The following is a 19,528-nucleotide window of genomic DNA, read 5'->3' on the forward strand; positions in this document are numbered from 1 at the left end:
AAACTTCTTTTATTAGCTTTTTAACCCACCGAGGAATAACAGTATATCATTTTCTTGCCAGAGCCAGTGATATAAAAGGAAATAATCGAGATTTAGAGGTCGATCCCACGCATTCCGCCGGGAGAATGTACGAAAATGGCGGCCCTCCCCGCTCAGCTAGGAGCAGCCGGGAGTTCACGCGCATGAGCTCATGCCTCTCGCTTTGCGCCGCGTGCTGATTGGCTCACTCGGGAGGAGAGCGTTACGGCGGCGAGATCATAGTCTGATGAGCAAACTCTCCCCATTTACGGCTCTGCTTGAACCTAATCAACTGTTAACGAAAAATACAAACGAACCGACCCAATTGATAACGAACGATGGCCGAAGCGGGAAGGTTGTTTTGAGATAGGTCAAAATGGGAAAGGATGAAACGCGAAGGTCGTTTTGAGCCGGGTCGAAACGGGAACCCCAGGAAAGTGTAGGGCGGTGTACTTCTGGTCGTATCTAAATACACATAACGGAAGTAGACTGCCCTACACTTTTCTGCGCTGGTGCAGGAGGTGTAAGTAAATGGAACGCAGAGGTTGCATAGGCTGATCTGTTTGCGAAGTCGCCCCGGTTGCTTCCTTTACGTCACGTAGACGGGGACGCTACACACCGGCTGTTGAAACAGGCACCGCGAAGCATGTTACACCGTGGCACCTCTCGATCGCTCCGGCCCATGGGCATTTTTGGGTCGGTTGTACGAAAATGTCGACCTCTGTGCGGTGAACGTCTTTTCCTGACCACCCCGTAGCTTCTTTGGGCTTTTTAATAATGAAATTGTGAAGAACGGGTATGTGCACGCCCAGTTTATAGCAACCCACGCCCCATTTATAGCAACCGCGTTAGCGTCAATTTGGCCAAATTTCTCGCTTTTCGCAACACAAATACTGCATTATGTTTTTGCATGCTTTGTCAGTACATATTATAAACATTAATTTCGGAGAGCTTAAAGAATATTAAAGATGGCCCCTTTTTTTTAATGATTTTCAAAATAACGCATAGTTAGTTAAATGCCCGTGTGAGCAATTTTTGAAAATTTCTCCCAACCAGGACAATATTGTATGCAAAGATGAACTATATACAGGGCAACACACTGGCAAAGTTTGAAGACCTTAGCTGTCATAGATACGGAGAAACAAAATCTTTAATCGAGAGCATAATTGCGCAATGTGCCGCGTTTGCGATTTTGTTTCTCAAAATAACGACCCTAATACTCGGTGATTAATATTTTTTGTCAATCCTTCCTATGCCTAATTTGACAGTAAATATTTATAGACCCCTAGCCAGAACAGTCTTTTAGGGGGGAAGTCGCCCGAAATGCCAACATCGCGCGATACGCAAAACGAGCGCGTGACTTATAAATTGTTTTCGCAGACCTTTTTTTTAAACAAGGATTGGTTTTATTCTTCTTGGCATAGAGTCAGCAAAATTTTTTTTATCAAGATTAAAAATGGTTACAGGACAAATGGTTGTTCGCTCTGATCTGAAAACGCCCAGCAGAGCTTTTCTCTCTGCCTCACTCCCACTGCCCCATTTCTTACTCCGAGGACTAGGCTGACCTAGCCAAACACTTAAACTGCAGCAATCATTGGCATCAACCGACACGGAGTTGGGTCTAGATTTGAGACTAAACCCACAGAGGCACGGAGTGCAGATTGGACACGAGTCACACCTGTTTGAAACCGGAGGCGACGGATGACACAAACACAGAAAAGAGAGTACCACGGCCCTGTTTATTGTGTAGCATCTGCAGGTGTTGAACGGGGAGCAGAATATAGTATACTTCGTTTCAGCTTCGGTCCGAGCGCGGCCGATGTTATGAGCCGAAGGGCCAATCAAACAGCGGAAAAAGCGCAGCGTCATGGCGTGCTCTCTGTGCCTGATAGGACTAGCCGGCGGAGGAGCACGCAGAGAGACACGGCGAATATCGGCTGGTCCTATCAACTGCAGAGAGCACGCCATGACGTTGTGCCTGTTTCGCTGTTTGATTGGCCCTTCGGCTCATAACATCGGCCGCGCTCGGACTGAATCTGAAACGAAGTATAGCGGTAGAGAGGTGAGGGTATGAAAGTACCAGGTAGGCAAGGAAACCAAGAAAACAAACATTTAACATATTTGACCCCGAAAGCGGGTGGAGGATAGAGGGGACCTGACCTTTCTCTCATTTATTTTTGTGGCTGTACAGCCTGTACTTTCAAAATCAGTCACAAAATGCTACTTATGCGCCGCAGCCGTATCTGGCGCCAGCGCAAATGCTTGAGGGGCGACACTAGCAACAGTGTTTGAGGCTAACCATCGGTGAAACTCGAAAGCCGTGTCCTTGCTAAAATTGACTGCACATCAGGGAATGTCTGGTGGGATAAATACTAGCTTTCTAAGATCTTCGTGAATTATTCCAAGAAGGAAAATGATTTGGACGTAGAAATATACTCCGTTTGCATTTCCCAATGCTGACGCCATTGCATCTTTGCTAAATATTACAAAGAAGCAAACGATTCGGACATTGTATTGTAATCTGTTTGCATTTCCATGTGCTAGCAGATAGACTCGCCGTCTTTATAGCAAAAAAAAAAAAAAAAAAAAAGAGAAAAATGCAAGCCCCTACAGAGATTGCAATGTTGAAGGCTTTACTTCAAGAGGAAAACGGACAGTGGTCATATGTTTATACATCCCAAACATGTGCAGCAAGTCTGAATACACAGGAGTCCCCTTTATAAAAAATAGTTTATTGAATATTTTTGGCACAAGGTTATCACATTACCTACCATCAATGGCTTTCATACTTTGAAGAGCAGCAGCACAACAACCCTCCACCCCTCCCCCTTCCCCCCCTCAAGACAACTGCTCTTAGACAGACTATTGCTGATTTAAACTGCTAGGACCATAATGCTCCTGATACCACTGCAGCTCCAGGGTCTTCATTCTGAGGGATTCCTTAAGGTCTTCTATCTCCTTTTGACGCTCGACTAAGTTGTTTTTCAGCTCGACTAAGTTGTTTTTCAGATCTTTGATAATCTGGAAAGAATCACAATAATGATATGGTGAAGTAAGCTAGACTAGTCATTTGTAGTAAAATACAACATTAGACAATCCAAAACTTTCAGCAAGGTCCCAAAAGGAAGATCAAGTTTCAACAATCATGAACAATCTCGTTTCAAATTACACAAGAAAACAAGCTGATGATTAAAAAAGTTGTGAAAAAATATATATGCTGGGCTAATTCTCGACTATACTCTATTACACCTTATGATGTACCGCAGAAAAGGCTACAAGCGTCAGCTCCTTGCTCTGGGGCGCATCTCAGCGGCACAAGCTCTCGCGCATTCAAGGGACACTGACAGGGTATTTATGCTAAGCGAGGTTTTCAGTTGTACGTCACATATGAGAGCCCAACTACCCAGAACAGAATTTGCGGCTCGAAATTCGGTCTCTTTCCGCCCGAAAACCGCCGATCGAGAACTGGCCGGTTTGAGTCGCGCTCACTCTCTTTTCTGTGGTCACGGACCATTTTCTGAGGTTTCGACGCGACCACCAAATTTAATCAAAGTCGTGGGTCATTGAAGGCACACAGTCAATATTAGAAATAGAAAAAAATATGAAACCCATTTTTTGTGGCTTCCAAAAAGCTGCAAATAAATTGACTGAAAAAAAAAAAAAAAAAGGTAGCACAGACAACCGGAAGCATTCGGTGCATTCACTGCATAATTCTCAACATGGCGTCGTTTCGCGTATCGTGGGACTAGCGGACGGCAGCGGACGATGGGCGTTGGACCTCTACTTCAGAACTGTCGTTCACGGTACCGGCAAATTCTGTCTTCCTTCGAAAGAGAAATTTTGGACCAATCAAAAGAACTGATATTCATCCCATATGACACGCCCGACCAGCAAGCCGATTCCACGACGACGTCGCCGAGTCGTCGTCCCTTCTCGAAGCTGAAGACATCGCTCGCTCAAATGTCAAACACGAAGTGCGTACTTCGAGTTGAATACGCACGCGTACGGTTTCTTTGCGAGGTGCGAATGTGGCCTATGTGTGGTGCTGCCCGACCTCAGGCCTGGAGTGGACATATTGAAAGGAAATCGGCAGTAAACTTCCGACATACAGTCGACCTGCTTCATTACTGCGCATGAGAGTTCCTTCAGTAGCTCAGTGGAAAGACGTCCGCTTCGCAGGCAGAGGGCACAGGTTCAATCCCTGGTGTAAGCGTACAGTCTTTTTTTTTTTTTTTTTTTGTCAAGCATTTTGCGATGTTTACATTTCTTTTTTTTTTTTTACAATTATTAATGAAAAAAAATTGTTGTGGACGATACGTCACTTAACTAAATGGTATGGGATTCCATTTTTGACACCTGCGAACTCAATGTAGTCACTTTCCACAAAATGCAAGGAGCATATGAATCGGGTAGCGTCCGCTTTCCGAGCTTCGCGTAACTGTTCTACATGAATTGCAGCCAGACATTGATCCCGACCCGTTGATCTTTCGGAAACTTGAGCACTCTGCCGCACAATGCCACTTTCACTTAACATCTTGGAAGTATTCTTTTCGGAGCCGATCACGGGGATTCACCACGGGCACTCACTACTAACTGCCAACACTTAAATGTACAAAACGACTCATCTTGAAGTACAGAACATCGAGCGGAACAAACATAACTGCAAAGGAATCGCACGGCGAACGACCGTCTGCTACGTGGTGGGGGGTAAAGGTGGGTGAGGAGGAGTGGCAGATCCCGCGCGCCGACATCCTGGGTCCCGAGTGAAAGATCGCGAAAGAGAGCGACAGAACACGAGAGAAAGAAACTAATGTTACCAGCTGAAGAACGACAGTCGCAATTGTAATCGCGGACTGAAGGCTCTCAGCAATATAAACAGTGATAATTTAACGTTGTAAACTAAACTCCGAGTTATTCTAACGCTTATAAAAAGCAGCATACCCATTACGCTGCATTAACTTCCCTTCTGTTGAAATCTCGGAAATCTGGTGGTTGCGCGGTTTCGTATTCCCGGGGCGCGGCCACCCGCGAAGCCGGTTATCTGGTTTAGTTTAGTGTTGACGGGAGGCCGTACATCTGCGCGCTACGCAAAAAGAAAGCTTCGAAAGGAACGCGAATATCTTTCCACCGGTAAGTTCGTGGATTGTCGAAGTTCATGAAACTGCTCGGATGATATCAGGGGGGTAAATGTGGGTGAGGAGGAGTGGCAAATCCCGCGCGCCGACATCCTGGGTCCCGAGTGATAGATCGCGAAAGAGAGCGACAGAACCATAGAGATCATACATACTAACTCTAGAGGAAAAGGTCCGCCATTTTCCCATACATTCTGGCTGCCGCAAGCGGCGGATCATGCAGGCAGACCTTCGGGGTCCCAAACACGGTTACATCATCAGAGCAGTTTCGTGAACTTCAACAATCCACGAACTCACCGGTGGAAAGATATTCGCGTTTCTTTCGAAGCTTTCTTTTTGCATAGCGCGCAGATGTACGGCCTCGCGTTAACGCTAAACTAAACCATATACCCGGCTTCGCCGGTGGGGCGCGGCTGGGCGCGGTTGAGGAATACGAAACTGCGCAACCACCAGATTTCCGAGATTTCGACAGAAGGGTAGTTAATGCAGCGTAATGACTTTATTGCTTTTTATAAGCGTTAGAATAGCTCAGAATTTAGTTTACAACGTTAAATTATCACTGTTTATATTGCTGAGAGTTTTCACTCTTCGCGTTTACCGTGGCAACGTTGCTTTCTTTCTCTCGTGTTCTGTCGCTCTCTTTTGCGCTCGTTCACTCGGGACCCCGGGTGTCGGCGCACAAATTTGCCACTCCTCCTCACCCACCTTTACCCCCCTGGACAGAACACGAGAAAGAGAAACCAATGTTGCCAGCTGAAGGACGACAGTCGCAATGATAATCGCGAAGACTAAAAACTCTCAACAATATAAATAGTGATAATTTAGCTTTGTAAACTAAATTTTGAGCTATACTAACGCTTATAAAAAGCGGTACATTCATTACGCTGCATTAACTTCCCTTCTGTCGAAATCTCTGAAATTTGGTGGTTGCGCGGTTTCGTATTTCTGGGGCGCAGCCGGCGCGGCCAACGGCGCGGCCATCCGCGAAGCCTATGGCGAAGCCGGTGATCTCGGTTATCTTGTTTAGTTTAGTGTTGACGGAAGGCCGCACATATGCGCGCTATGCAAAAAGAAAGCTTCGAAAGGAACGCGAATATCTTTCCACCGGTAAGTTCGTGGATTGTTGAAGTTCATGTAACTGCTCTGATGATATAATTATATTTGTGAAGTCGAAGGGCAGTTGGTAACCATGTGGGACCCCGAGGGTCTGGCTGCATGCACCGCCGCTTGCTGCAGCCAGAATGCATGGGAAAATGGTGGACCTTTTCCTCTAGAGTTAGTATGTATGATCTCTATTAGCGGCGAGATGTTTTGGTGGCGCCCTCCTACGGTTCCCTCTCGTGACGTCATTACCTTGCGAACAACAAGTTCGACGGTGTTTGTAATTAGCATGGTGGAAGCTCGATATGATTGAGTTCTCAAAGCAACACTGCCAACACCGTCAAAATTAAAGTTCTTACATTCCTCTTATTTCTGTTGATGAGAAAACCTTTGCTGACGTCATAGTCTGCATTTCGCCAATCCTAGAAAGCCGACCACAGCGACGCTTTCGATCGCGCATGTCGCCAATGGCTACGTGCGGAGAAAAAGAAAAAAACCCGCACGGTTGGGTGTAGCCGCGTGACATCCGCCACTCTATCCTCTCTACTTCTCCGTGAAGTGCGGGAGTTTCGGTTTCGAGCAGTTGCATTTTTTGGCTTTATTAAAAAAATAAGTGACTTTGTTCCAAAATATTAATGGGGTAATATTCCGACATAATAAATCGCGTAACAAAAAAGGAAAACATTTTTTTGGGGGGTGTCAGTGTCCCTTTAAGGGCAGCTGCCAACGCTATGAACTCGCGCTTCTAGCCTTCGCTGCGGTACAACATAAGGTGAAGCGGAGTATAGTAGAACGAAAGTGAAAATCGTATTTGTGTCAAATTTTTAGTTCCCGAGTTTTTAATTCTGAAAGGATCGATGACTGATTTCCAGATTTGGGCGATCGTCACAAGTAGCATATGTGGGTGTTTCACGAGGTTAAAGGGACACTGACACCCCCCCCCCCCCCCTCCTTTTTTTTAATCTTTTTTTTTTGTTAGGCGATTTATTATGGTGTCGGAAAAGCACCCAATTAATATTTTGCAACAGAGTCACGTATATATTTATTAAAGCAAAAAAAAAGAAAAAAAAGCGATTGCTCGAAACTGAAACCCGCGCACGCAGGTCGGAGAAGTGGAGATGAGTAAGTGAGTGGCGGAAGTCACGTGGCTACACCCGACTGTGCGTATTTTTTCCCCTCCAATTATTATTTTTCTTTTCTGTGCACAGCAGACAAAGTCAAATTTGAGGGTTTTACGTGCCAAACCTACAACGGGCATCTGGCAGGCCCCAGCGGAGGACTGAGGATTAATTTCGACTACCTGGGGATCTTTTGACGTGCAACCGAAAGCTTGGTTACACGGCGCCTTCTCCGCAATAAGCCTCCGACATATTGCGGGCACCTCGATCGGGATTCGAACCGGCCACCTGGGGATCCGCAGGCCGGCGCTCTCGCCCCGGAGCCACCGAGGCGGCTAATGCACAGCAGACGACATGCGTGGCGGGAACTGTTTGCCGTGCGATTCCTTTGCAGTTATGCTTGTTCCGCTCGCTGTTCTATACTTTAACATGAGTTGTTTTGTAAGCAGTGATAGAGTGCAGGCGAGCTGGTAATTAATATCTTGTAGACCCTGAGATGGGGAACAATAAAAAAACGGATGAACACAACAAAATCTGAGTTTTTGTTGTGTTCGTCTGTTTTTTTATTGTTCCCCATCTCAGGGTCTACAAGTTGTTGTTTTGTACATTGAGGAGTTGGAGATGAGTAGCGAGTGCCCGTGGGGAATTTCCGCGATCGGCTCCGAAAAGAATACCCCCAAGATGTTGCGTGAAGAGCTGGCTCACATGTCCTGCGTCCGAAAAAAGTGTCACTGTGCGGCAGAGTTTGCACAAATTTCCGAAAGATCAACGTGATCGGGACCAATGGCTGGTTGCAATTCCTGTAGAACATTTACGGGGCACCTCGGAAAGCGGACGCTACCCGATTAATGTGCTCATTGCATTTTGTGGAAAGAGACTACATTGAGTTCGCGGGTATCAAAAATGGAATCCCATACCACAACATTTGTTTTTTCAGTGATAATCGTAAAAAAAAAATAAACTGTAAATATCGCAATATGTAATAAACACACACAAAAAAAAAAAAAAAACAGTACGCTACTGGGGAATCTTTTTCCATAGTAGTAATGCAGCCGGTCAACTGTAAGTTGGAAAGTTTGCTGCCAATTTTCATTCAACAAAAGCACTCCCGGGTCAAAGTCGGGAAGCACCACGCATTGGCCACATTCGCACCTAGTAAAGAAATCGTACGCGTGCATATTACACTCGAAGTACACACTTCGTGCTTGACGTTTGCATGAGCGATGTCTTCAGCCACGAGAAGGGAGCAACGGCTCGGCGACGTCTTCGTGGAAATCGGCTTGGTGGTCGGGCGTGTCGTACGGGATGAATACCAATTCTTTTGATCGGTCCCAAATTTCTCTTTGGAAGGCAGACAGAATTCGCCGGTACCGCGAACGACAGTTCTGAAGCAGGGGTGGAACTCATGAAATGTACTTGGGAGCAGCTGAAACAGCTGTTTTGGAGCAGGTTGGGAGCAGCTAAAACTACATTCTGGAGCAGGCTAGGAGCAGCCCAGATCAGTTCTCATTGCGCTTCAGCTTCTGTCTTGGACTCAGCGGAGCGAACGGTGGAGAGGAAGTTGCCTCCTCTGCAGCGTTCGCTCTATTAAAGTGGAAAGAGGTGGGAGGAGCTTCCACTTCGTTCTTGAAATGTTACCGGCTATGGGCAGATGGGATAACAGTGTAACAGATGCGAAAACTTGAAACTTTGTGAGCCTTAATGAGAACCAAAAAGCAAGTACCGTATGTTTCTGAAGATAGTGTACTTGATATTTTCTGAGTGGTTTTCAGCTGCTCAAAATGCAAAACAGCACTGCTTATCGCACAACCCAGACGTGCTCGACATAGTAATTATATGTGCGAACCACGTGACGTGCGTAATCAACGGACGCGCAGTTGCGCTGAGGAACAGGGCAAACACTTTCGAGTTTATCCTATTGTGCAATTCAATATCGAAACAGCCGACTACGATTAACGGAGTTATCGTATTCTAAGCGACCAGCAGGAGCAAGGTTAAATAAGTACGCCGAGCAGATCTACCGCTCGCGTGAGAGCAGGTGGCCGGCAAGGTTTCGGATCGGACCGCGTTTCAGTTCTATCAAATCACGATTTATCTTGCGGGAATGCGGTTCCAACTTGTGACGATGAAGTATTACAATGAATATTTTGCCTATTTGTTTTCAACTGGTTGACGTTCGGATCCCGGGCCGCAGAGCCTCAGACAATCTGAAGCTGAACGACTCGACCTCATCTCGGCCGACTTGCTTAACCGCTTATGGTTGAAGTCTTCAAGAATAACTATCAAGTCGTATGTGGTGTAGCGCTCGGAATCCGACCCGCGAGTTTTTTCACGCGCTTCTGATTCGGGATACACAGGGAAAATAAACAGAACAAAGGCTCGCAAGGCCAACCAAGCTAAAAAATGCTCGTTGTTACCAATCCAGCCGACAGAAACCGAAACCAAGACAATATCAAAAGTTTTTGGCGCACGTTTTGCGATTTGGTGCATAATGGCGAGAGGTATTGGCTGTGGCGCAGTTTCCGCAATATGGCGAAGGATGGCGCAGACAAATGCGTCTGGCGCAAAATAGCGCAAATGGCGCAGCCGTTCCACCCCTGTGAAGTAGAGGTCCCATGCCCGTCGTCTGCCGACATCGCCGTCTCCGCCAGTCTCACGATACGCGAAGCGACGCGGTGCACGCACAGAATGCTTCTGGTTCTCTGAGCAACTTCTTTCAATCAACGTATTTGTAGCTTTGTAGAAGCCACAAAAAATGGGTTTCATCTTTTTTTTTTCTTTCTATTTTTAATATCGAGTGTGTACCTTCAATGACCAACGACTTTGATTAAATTTGGTGGTTGTGTCTAAATCTTAGAAAATGGCCCTTGACATCGGAAAAGAGAGTGAGCGAGACTCGAACTGGCCAGTTCTTGATCGGCGGTTTTCGGGTGGAAAGAAACCGAATTTTGAGCCACAAATCGTGTTCTGGGTAGTTGGGCTCTCATATGTCAAGTACAACTAAAATCCTCGGTGAGCATAAATACCCTGTCAGTGTCCCTTTAAGATACCTTTTGCACAAGGAAACTGTAGATTTTCGAAGAGCAATAGAAGAGCCGAATGACCATAGTTTTCATATGTAATTTTAAAAACATCAAGAACCTAGATGTTTTACAATAACTTACATGACAATGATATGTTGGGCTTGGATAATGATAACCTTCATACAGCCATATTTATGGCAAATTATATATCAAATGCAAGCTTACCAATATACCTATTGAACAAGTATGATATTGTTAATATCGGTTGAAGTTATCTTAGCAAAAAAAAAAAAAAACAACCTTGGATATGAAAGGACACTCTAAAGGTACAATACTGTTATTATCACTTAAAGTTTGAGAGCTATTAATAGAGGTGCATGCTTCTAAGGCACGAGCGCTCTTTCAATGGAGGCCAGAGCCGTATGTACACGTTTGCAAGTCCGGCTTCAGGGCGCCGCCATCTTGCTTGCTGGGGTGCGCTTGGACGTGTCCTAATCCGATTATGAAGCCATGCTAAGGCGTCATAATCGGATTATGGCCGCGCCCAAGCGCACCCCACTGGGCAAGATGGCGGCGCCCTGAGACCGCACTTGCAAAGGTCTGGTCAATGGGAGGAGCCGGCGGGAGCCTGGGTGGAGCGGCGAAAACGGCGTCGCCGCCATCGCCGCGTATTCCCCCGTGATGAATTTGCGAAGTAAGAATGAGCTAGGATGACCTTGAAGTATTTGCGTAGCGTGGCGCAGGTATTTTTCGTTTCTGGATGAGGCTGAAAGTACACGAATGTATAATTGTAGGAGGTTGATAGGAAAAGGGATATTCAAGGTGCTGAGTGTATTTACTCAACCAGGAAAGGTGACATTGACAAGAAAAAATTTCCTGAAACATGAGGCGAAACTGTGAATGTGGGGTGCGCGGTCGGGGTTTGGGTCAAAACTCCCATGGAGCCAAATCGGTAGATTTTACTGACCACTCTGTCATGGCCGCGGCAGCGGCCATGATCAGAAGAAAGGTTAAGCGTGTTCTAAATGTCGCCGTGACAATGACGTCACGTGCGTTGCCCTTTCAGTTACAAACAATGACAAATTTTAGCTCTAGAATTCTGAAATGAAATACTTGAATACATCCTTACCTAGGAATTGTGATTGGACAATATTTTTAAGATCATGGCCTCCGCTAGGGGAATTGTGGCTAGTGGTTGGTCACAAGAGCTGCCGATCATTGCACCCAAGGTCACTAAAACAATTTTGGCCAATCACGTGTTGCCCTATTCTTACCAATTAATGACCAAACTCTCTACATATACGGCTCTGATAGGGGCATGCTTTCAGGTGAAGTGCTAGCACCCTGTGCCTCGCTCATGCACAGCTCACGCCAAAATCTCCCGAATCGGTGGGTGGTACCTGAAAATGGTGGGTTGATTCAAAAATTTACCAGATGATTATTACTCGATATCCCAACAATCCAAGGCTCACCTCATCCTTGGCAATAAAAAGTGGTGAATGTAATATCTCTGCTGCGCTTGGTCTCTCCTTTGGATCCTGGTGGCACATTGCCTGAACAGTAGATGCCTGTAGTGGAAAAGGAAAGGGGTGGGGGGCCAATGAAAACGGAAATTATTCCCGATTAGCCACACACTGCGGCTAGGGACAGTGCAATCATACCACGATTGGTAAATGATTCCTAAGCGAGCTCGGCAGGCACCCCTGGTGTAGCTTCTGGAGTTCCGAGATTCGTTCATGGGCGGTGAAGAAGGGGCAGGCCAGCTCAGTCAGCACCACTCCCAGGCTATATATATCCACCTGCACCAAGCACGAGCATGTAAAACATTACGTTCCAGCAATGTCAGGGTGATTCGGTGAATCCAAGTTGTGAACGAGATGCACAAAACCTTCTTTCTTTGAATGAGAGATACCAGAGATCAATGGATAGGACGTAATAAGCTCCCAGCAAACTGCAGGCATCTTATACTTTGCCTCACACCATAACACACCACGGCCAAAGCTATGGGCCACCCGCTCCAATCACGAACCAGCTGGAAATTACGTGGTATACACTTCCCCAAAAAAGATCTCTGGCCCTGCCATTTTGCTGATGATTATGTAAATAGTGCGACTCTTGAGACACTTAGCAGCAAGAAATATTCTGCGGCTCTCTTAACTGCAAAAACTTGGTACTCAGTAAAAATTTCCACATGCATTGCACACTTTGACTTTTCAGGCTTTTCATGGAAGTTTCAACTTTATTTTCCTTACTTGTACTGGATAACCTTTCTGTGTTCTTTCATCGTGAAAACCAAGTCTCGTAGCCCGAGTGCCTGCTATTCTAGCATTTCTGCTCGGCATTTCCGGGCAACAAAGGAAAGAACACTGAATGGCCTGTGAAGCGACATTGCGAACAATGACTAGGGTTCTATGCCGAGACAATCCTTAGAATGTTCTTCCTCGCCTTCACCGAAAATAGCTGATCGGGTTGGGGTGAGGGGGATCAGACACACCACCTTCATTCCTTTGGCACAGTGCAAAAAGCAAGCTTTTCCCAAAACCTGCCCCAAAACATGTTCCTCTTCGATTCCTTCCAATCGTCATAAAGTGGCTACTGTCGACAGAGTTGATTGGACGGGCTGTGTTATATCAAATGTTTCTCAAATAAACCCTGTTCGGATAACATAGCACGGTTTTTGTGAATGAGCAAGTCTTGACATTCTAAAAAAATATTTCACGTACCATACAATATATTGTTAAAATAAGATAATAATGATAAAAATTTTATTTCGGCATCTGTACAGGTTACAGACGCCGGATCCATGGACAAAAAGTCAACACATGTTGACTTGACGAGGTCCAGGCCTCGTGTACTTTGGCAGACGGCTACTCAGATACGAAAATAACTGTGGAGATTATAGCAAAAGGCAACAAGTAAAATACATGCATAAAAGAGCTAGTTTTCACAGGTTTACATAAAAATTCTATACAAAAAGTAGGTACAATGATTTAGGGTTTATATTATAAATGTCCACGTCATTTACATGATATTTTTTGGGCAATGAGGGTAGATTATGTTTTAAAAACTGGTAACTGTAGTTTGTACGAAACGAAAAAACTTTCCATTTCTCAGAGTAGTGAGCGAGGATGGCGGGCATGTTTTTGAATTATCCTGATGTTTGGTTTAGAAAACTAATCTATTCAGAAGAAAAACGAAATGACAGTCACAAGGTACTCATAAAATCAATGTATATTTATAATTTTGTATCGTGAAAATAGAGCTTCTGTGTGGGCTCTGAAATGAATGTTTCCAACACAGCACAAAACTTTTTTTTTGTAGTAATAATATCTTATTAAGACCTGTCCCTGTGGTCATTTCCCAAACGAGACGACTATAAGCTATTTGGGATTTAAATAATGCAAGATATATTTGTAGTTTTATTTTTTTTGGGCAGAAAGGCTCTACAACGTGCGGGTACACCAACAATTCTGCATAATATATTGACGACCTGGTTTATCTGTTTATACCATTGCAAGTTTTCTGAAAATATAATTCCTAATGTTTTATATTCTTTCACTTTCACTACTTCAATCGGTATGGATTGAAAATGGAGAGTTTCATTTATATTTATGTGTTTGCTGAATGATTTGAATAAAAGTCGAGACTTGCTGAATTTCATGTGTGATGCATGTCGTATACCCTGGTTATTTGTTTGCGAGGGATACACATGCATTTCGGCTATCCTCAGTTGTCAAATATTTTTTACAGTTAAGAACTCTGTTGATTAATGCTGTTGAGTGTGTGGCAGCATGAAAAATCAGCACAGAACACTCCAGTCGTTTTCAGAACATTCCAAACATTTGGTCGCATTCGTCTTGTCCTCATACTCACAAAAATAGTTTGCAGTTGTTTGTCTTTATTCCCGAAGATGGTAGAATGCTTTCTCAATGGCTTAAGAAAGTATATATGCCATAAAACACAAAAAACTGAGAACGCGAGAATTTAGGCACCAGCAGTCTCCAAAATAGCTCCTACACAGGCTGCAACAAGCGAAATCACAGCCTGCTAGATACGGTTAGCAGGCACGCCGGGGAGAGACCAGCCTCGAGAACCCAGTGAGCATGCTCCAAAAAGTGGTTCTCTTGTCCCTGGGGCAGTCTTTCTGGAGAGGTCTTTACTAGTCTTGTGCGAATAGTGGATTTTGAGTTTGAAGCGAATTCGAAGCGAATAGTGGTTTTGGCCGAATTCGATTCGAATATCGAATAGTTTTTCCACGCCTTTCACTAGCATTGCATAATGCATAGACAAAAACCCAGCTAAACTTGTGAAATTTGTTCCACTTGTTCATTTATAAGCTAAGTTTAATCTATCTATATTTATGATTTGTGACCTTAGAAGGTCTGATTGTCTTGGTATGGCAAGTAAACAACGGATTTCACATAAAATGAATCCTGTAGAGATGGCCAACTATACCCAATTGAGTGAATTTACGGATCTAGCTATTTAAATTCCTCTTTCTTTAATCTCGAGTTAAAAAAGAATCATGCATGATGAACGCAGATTGTAAGGGCATTTCTGCCTAACATAGTATACTCTTGCATAACAGTTTAATTTTAAAACTTTTACTGCAATGTAGATATACACATTCACAAATCTTGGGTTGCCAAAGGCATGGTAGCGCTTTTTTGGACGAGGACAGAAGAAAGAAAGACAAGACAGACACGAGCGCTGAATTTCATGCGCTCGTGTCTGTCTTGTCTTTCTTTCTTTTGTCCTCGTCCAAAAAAGCGCTACCATGCCTTTGGCAACCCAAGACCAATACCAACTAGCCCAACATACAGCTTTGATACATTCACAAAGTTTTCATTTATTTTCAAATACAGTCGGCAGAGGTGCACCACCCCACCTTTGAATGTATGCTTTGCTTCTAAGCACGCCATTACGATATTCATACTTTTCCAAGAAGCGCACTCAACGGGTTACCCCGTTGAGTGCGCTTCTTACCAAGCACCGGCGTGCTGAGGAGAAGCAACACCCGCGGAGCTCGCTTCCGCGGGTATTGCTATTATTATTCGTACAGGGACTTGGTACGAAATGCACTGAACGGGGCCAACCCGCCGCAATCAACACTTTGAAAAACGCGAATAGTGCAGTTCTTCTCAAAGCGAATATCGACTAGTGTATTATTCGGAACTACTATTCAAAATTTCGAATATTCGCACAACCCTAGTCTTTACTGCTCCAACGTGTACATCAGTGTGTTGAGATACGCATGTAATATCAAGTCGGTACAACATACCTAACATTCTATGTTTATAAATTAAAAAAAAAGAAAAAACACACATTAGTGAATTTTTTGTTAATTTGGATTTGTTTGATAAACTTCAAATTTCAATGTCCCAATGCAAAAAAATTAAATAAAAGATTGGATTTTACATTTGAGCTTGGTGTCAGCACATAGACTTAATGGTCCTAAAAAAATTCCACCCCGATTTTCTTTCAAATCTCGTATCACTGACAAAAGGGGCCTTACCATTTTTCTCATTAAGGTTCCCTTAGAACAAGTCATAGCACTTTGGATCATGACAAAAGCCAGTGTTCCGGTTTCTAGTCTGGAACATACTATTTGTGCTTCTTAGAGGAAGGAGGGGCCGTGTTTTTTTATAACAGTGAAAGCTATGAACCACAGAGATTCCTTAGAAGGGGAAAGAGGGGGGGGGGGGGGCAGCTGAAGCTTGAGTATTTCACCCTTTGCCACTCCACCCTGTGCGGCCGCAGGATAACACGATGGAACTGAATAGGATGAGATGAAAACGACTTTCCCAGCAACTGTCCCCAGAAGATTAAGATCAAAGCAACACTTGTTTACAAGTTTCCAAGCCTGTTCTTTTAAATCTAGCACATGTTTACACTCAGATATTATTTATTTTTATCTTTGGAAAATAGGAAACACTGCAAAATTAACCACCGAATTTCGGAAAATTGCAAACAAAAATAAACACCGATAACCTCAGAATTTTCAGCAAAAAAATAACCTTCGAAAGAACACCCTCCAAATCTGACAAAAAAAAATTGTGAAAGTATGAAACCCTAGATATACCATATGATTTCAAATTGACTTGTGATTGGACCCTGCGGTCCGTAGCTTGGCTGGACTTCATTGTAGAGCGAGACAAAGTATAGCAGAGATTTGAACCTGCCAACATGAGAAACTTAAGCCAACACATGCCCATTGCAAACTGAAGATTGTCAGATCCATTACGGAAACCCTCCCGAAGGAACGCTACGTCACAGCAACGGCTGAGGAACCAGCATGACACTGAACAATGACATACATAAGACTTCGACAGTTTGATGCACCACACACACCTTGGCATTGTAGAAGGCCTGCCGCTGTTCCGGAGCAGCATACAGGCTTGTGCCAACACCCTGTGTATGTCCCAAACTCTGTCTCCACTGGTGCGAACCAAGCTCTTGGCCACTGTCCTGACAGTTCATGGTGGCCAGTCCAAAGTCACCCAACTTCACTATAGATCCTTTGCTGTCAAACAGAATGTTTTGAGGCTGTAAGAGTAGAATGGAACGACCGACACAAAGCTGTTAGCATTTACGAAGAGGATGTAAAAGTAGACACTTGCATACTATATGTGTATTTATTTACTCTACACACAATGACAGATAACAAGGGTCAACAGAAGGCCACCCACTTTTGTAAACTTTCAGTTCTGATACAGCTTAATTCTGCCATGATTCGGATGGCTTTGACAAAAAATTATATATCTAGAGCACTAACAATAAGCATTTAGAGGGGAAGCAAAAGATCAATCCATAGTGAATAGCCCCCTCATACCAATGCTTTTTTGAAAAAAGTGCAAACGACCACACAAAGTGCTCTATGATTGACAGCGGAATCTGCTGTGTTGTGGAAAGGCATGTTGAAGGAGATTTGCCTTCAGACATTGTGTTGCACAATGTTCGCAGTAAGTTCTTTGTTTTCAGTGGAATCGATGTAGAAGACGTATGTGAGGAGATGTATGCCTTGGTGGAACAATAGTGCGAGATGTTGCATGTGATGGAGAAAGACACATGCTTTTTTTTTTTGTTTTGCTGAATCGCTTTTTCAGAACGGGGGCGCCCGCGACCGTAGCTGCAGTGGAAGAAACAAAAGTATGTACGCGAGCTGTTTTGTAGAGGCGTGCAGTGTGCGAAGGACAACGGGGAGAGGCAGAGCAATGCCTCTGCTGTAGAGTCAGGTTTTGCATACATATATGACAATTTTTTGCCGGCACTAACAGCTATCACTGGAAAAATTGAAAATAATCAGATTATTTTTATTATTATTTTTTTTTAAATTGTGTTAGGTCAGCACTAGAGGGACTTCAGAAATGCTGCTCTTCCATTAAACAGCTGAGTGGCTAGCCCAAGTCTCCTAAGATAGTTTTAAAGAACAATGGATGTCAGAAGGTTCAATGTAACATCTTGAGTGTTAAAACTGTCATACCTTCAGGTCCCTGTGGATAAGCCCTTGGGAATGGATGTACTGAACACCTTTCAAAATCTGCTTAAAGATGGCAAGGGCCCCTTCAATGTTGACACCGCAATTCTCTGCCAAAGAAAAGAGGGTGTGGCACCTTTTAGAGTGAACTGAGGTGGCTTAAAATTTCATTGCAAACCTTGGCTAGCTATATTATATATGTATATGTATATATATATATATATATGTATATATATATATATAAAAAGAAAACTTCAGCCATTTACACTGGCGAGACAAAAAACTTCAACAAAAGAATCCGCCAACGATACAATGTGCTCAAGTTCGACCACAAACGCAGCACAGTCATTGAGCACTGTGATGTCAGAGACCACCGGATTGCTTTCAACAGCACAAGCACGCATGATACTTGCAGAAACTAACCCCCGGCACAGACTTTTAATTTATTCCTGGCACATTCAAGCGACGCCAGGAAACATAAATAGGTGCCTTGGCACTTTGGCAACATGTCAATGGGCTCTGCCATATCACTAAAAGAAGACAGGAAAATACTGCTCCTCAACAACCATCGCGCCAGAGTCACCCCTTGAAGAAAAGCCAAGTAAGCCTCGAAACACAGGGTCCCCCTTTTTAGGATCTGGTCGGTTGTCGTCCTTTATTTATTGTTTTCCCAACCAGAAAGATTTTTCTCAAATGTTGACATTCAGATCTCTATAGGCTGCTCTGCAATTCATTTCCTTCCGACAGATGGCTTTCCAAATGCTACAAGCTCAGTGTGGATATTTGACACACAGCCTAAGGATAAAGAGCTGCTCAGAAAAAAAAAAAAAAAAGTTTTTGGTTTTGTTTAACCACATGCCTCATCTTAACACTTTGACGGTCGCCGTACATGCGAGGTGATGGTTACATATCTGGAAGTTCCCTCTTAAACACGAAACCATCCGCACCCCGGAAGGTGCTGCTATTTGCTATGTCTTTGGGAAACAATAAACATTGTATTCCCTTCGTAGGGACCATTTATAATTTCAAAATTAGACGCTCCATGCACGTAATACGTGAGAGACGGTTGCCTTGCATGTTGACTACTCTGGTCGTAGTGACAATGGGGATGCCAGCTCTTCTGGTTCAGACTTTTAATGCTTCTCAGAATTAAATTCAGATGACAGCTCATCATCGGATGGAAAGGTTCTGTAAAGTACCTCAAGCCCAGAGTCTGACACTGCCGGAATGTCATGAAAGCAGATGCACAAAGATAAAATTGAATGAATAAAAAAGGCAACAACTTTTAGCCCCCAATACTTCCATTCTATGCTTCTCAGCCTGAACAGCTTGCAAGACGTTGATAGCTAAAAAAAAGCTCTGTGCATTTACTTTCTTTGTACTATCCCTCTGGGGAAAAAAACGGACCACTGGGGCACATCTATTAGGGGGGAAAAAAATGACCGCAAAAGGGTTACCGCAAAATACCGGGCAAGCGCCCACTGAAAATTTAGAGATAATCACAAAAAAATGAGGGATGAGCGCTTGTCCAATCATCAATTTTACGTATCAATGTACTGTGCATATTTTCTCAGATCTTACAAATTTGGGAGTGGGTGCTTAGTGTGGAATGGGTGGATGCGCGGTATTTTACGGTAAGAGACAAGACAACTTGACAAG

General features: G+C 44.1%; 1 protein-coding gene across 2 annotated transcripts in view; it reads right to left on the reverse strand.

The window, feature by feature from the left end:
* Positions 1–2,729: 2,729 nt before the first annotated feature.
* LOC8026781 (eukaryotic translation initiation factor 2-alpha kinase 1) overlaps positions 2,730–19,528 on the reverse strand; it is a 44,774-nt gene continuing 27,975 nt past the window's right edge. For both annotated transcript variants that reach the window (XM_029992945.4, XM_042287144.1), the window contains 5 exons: positions 17,876–17,979; positions 16,744–16,938; positions 12,054–12,191; positions 11,865–11,960; positions 2,730–3,039 (listed from right to left, as the gene is read on the reverse strand). In XM_029992945.4, coding sequence (XP_029848805.2) covers positions 2,881–3,039; positions 11,865–11,960; positions 12,054–12,191; positions 16,744–16,938; positions 17,876–17,979 — 692 coding nt within the window. In that variant the 3' untranslated portion in view covers positions 2,730–2,880. The remainder of the gene's footprint in view (positions 3,040–11,864; positions 11,961–12,053; positions 12,192–16,743; positions 16,939–17,875; positions 17,980–19,528) is intronic.

The sequence above is a fragment of the Ixodes scapularis genome, unplaced genomic scaffold, assembly GCF_016920785.2.
Source record: "Ixodes scapularis isolate PalLabHiFi unplaced genomic scaffold, ASM1692078v2 PGA_scaffold9__187_contigs__length_104089568, whole genome shotgun sequence".
Lineage (NCBI taxonomy): Eukaryota > Metazoa > Arthropoda > Arachnida > Ixodida > Ixodidae > Ixodes > Ixodes scapularis.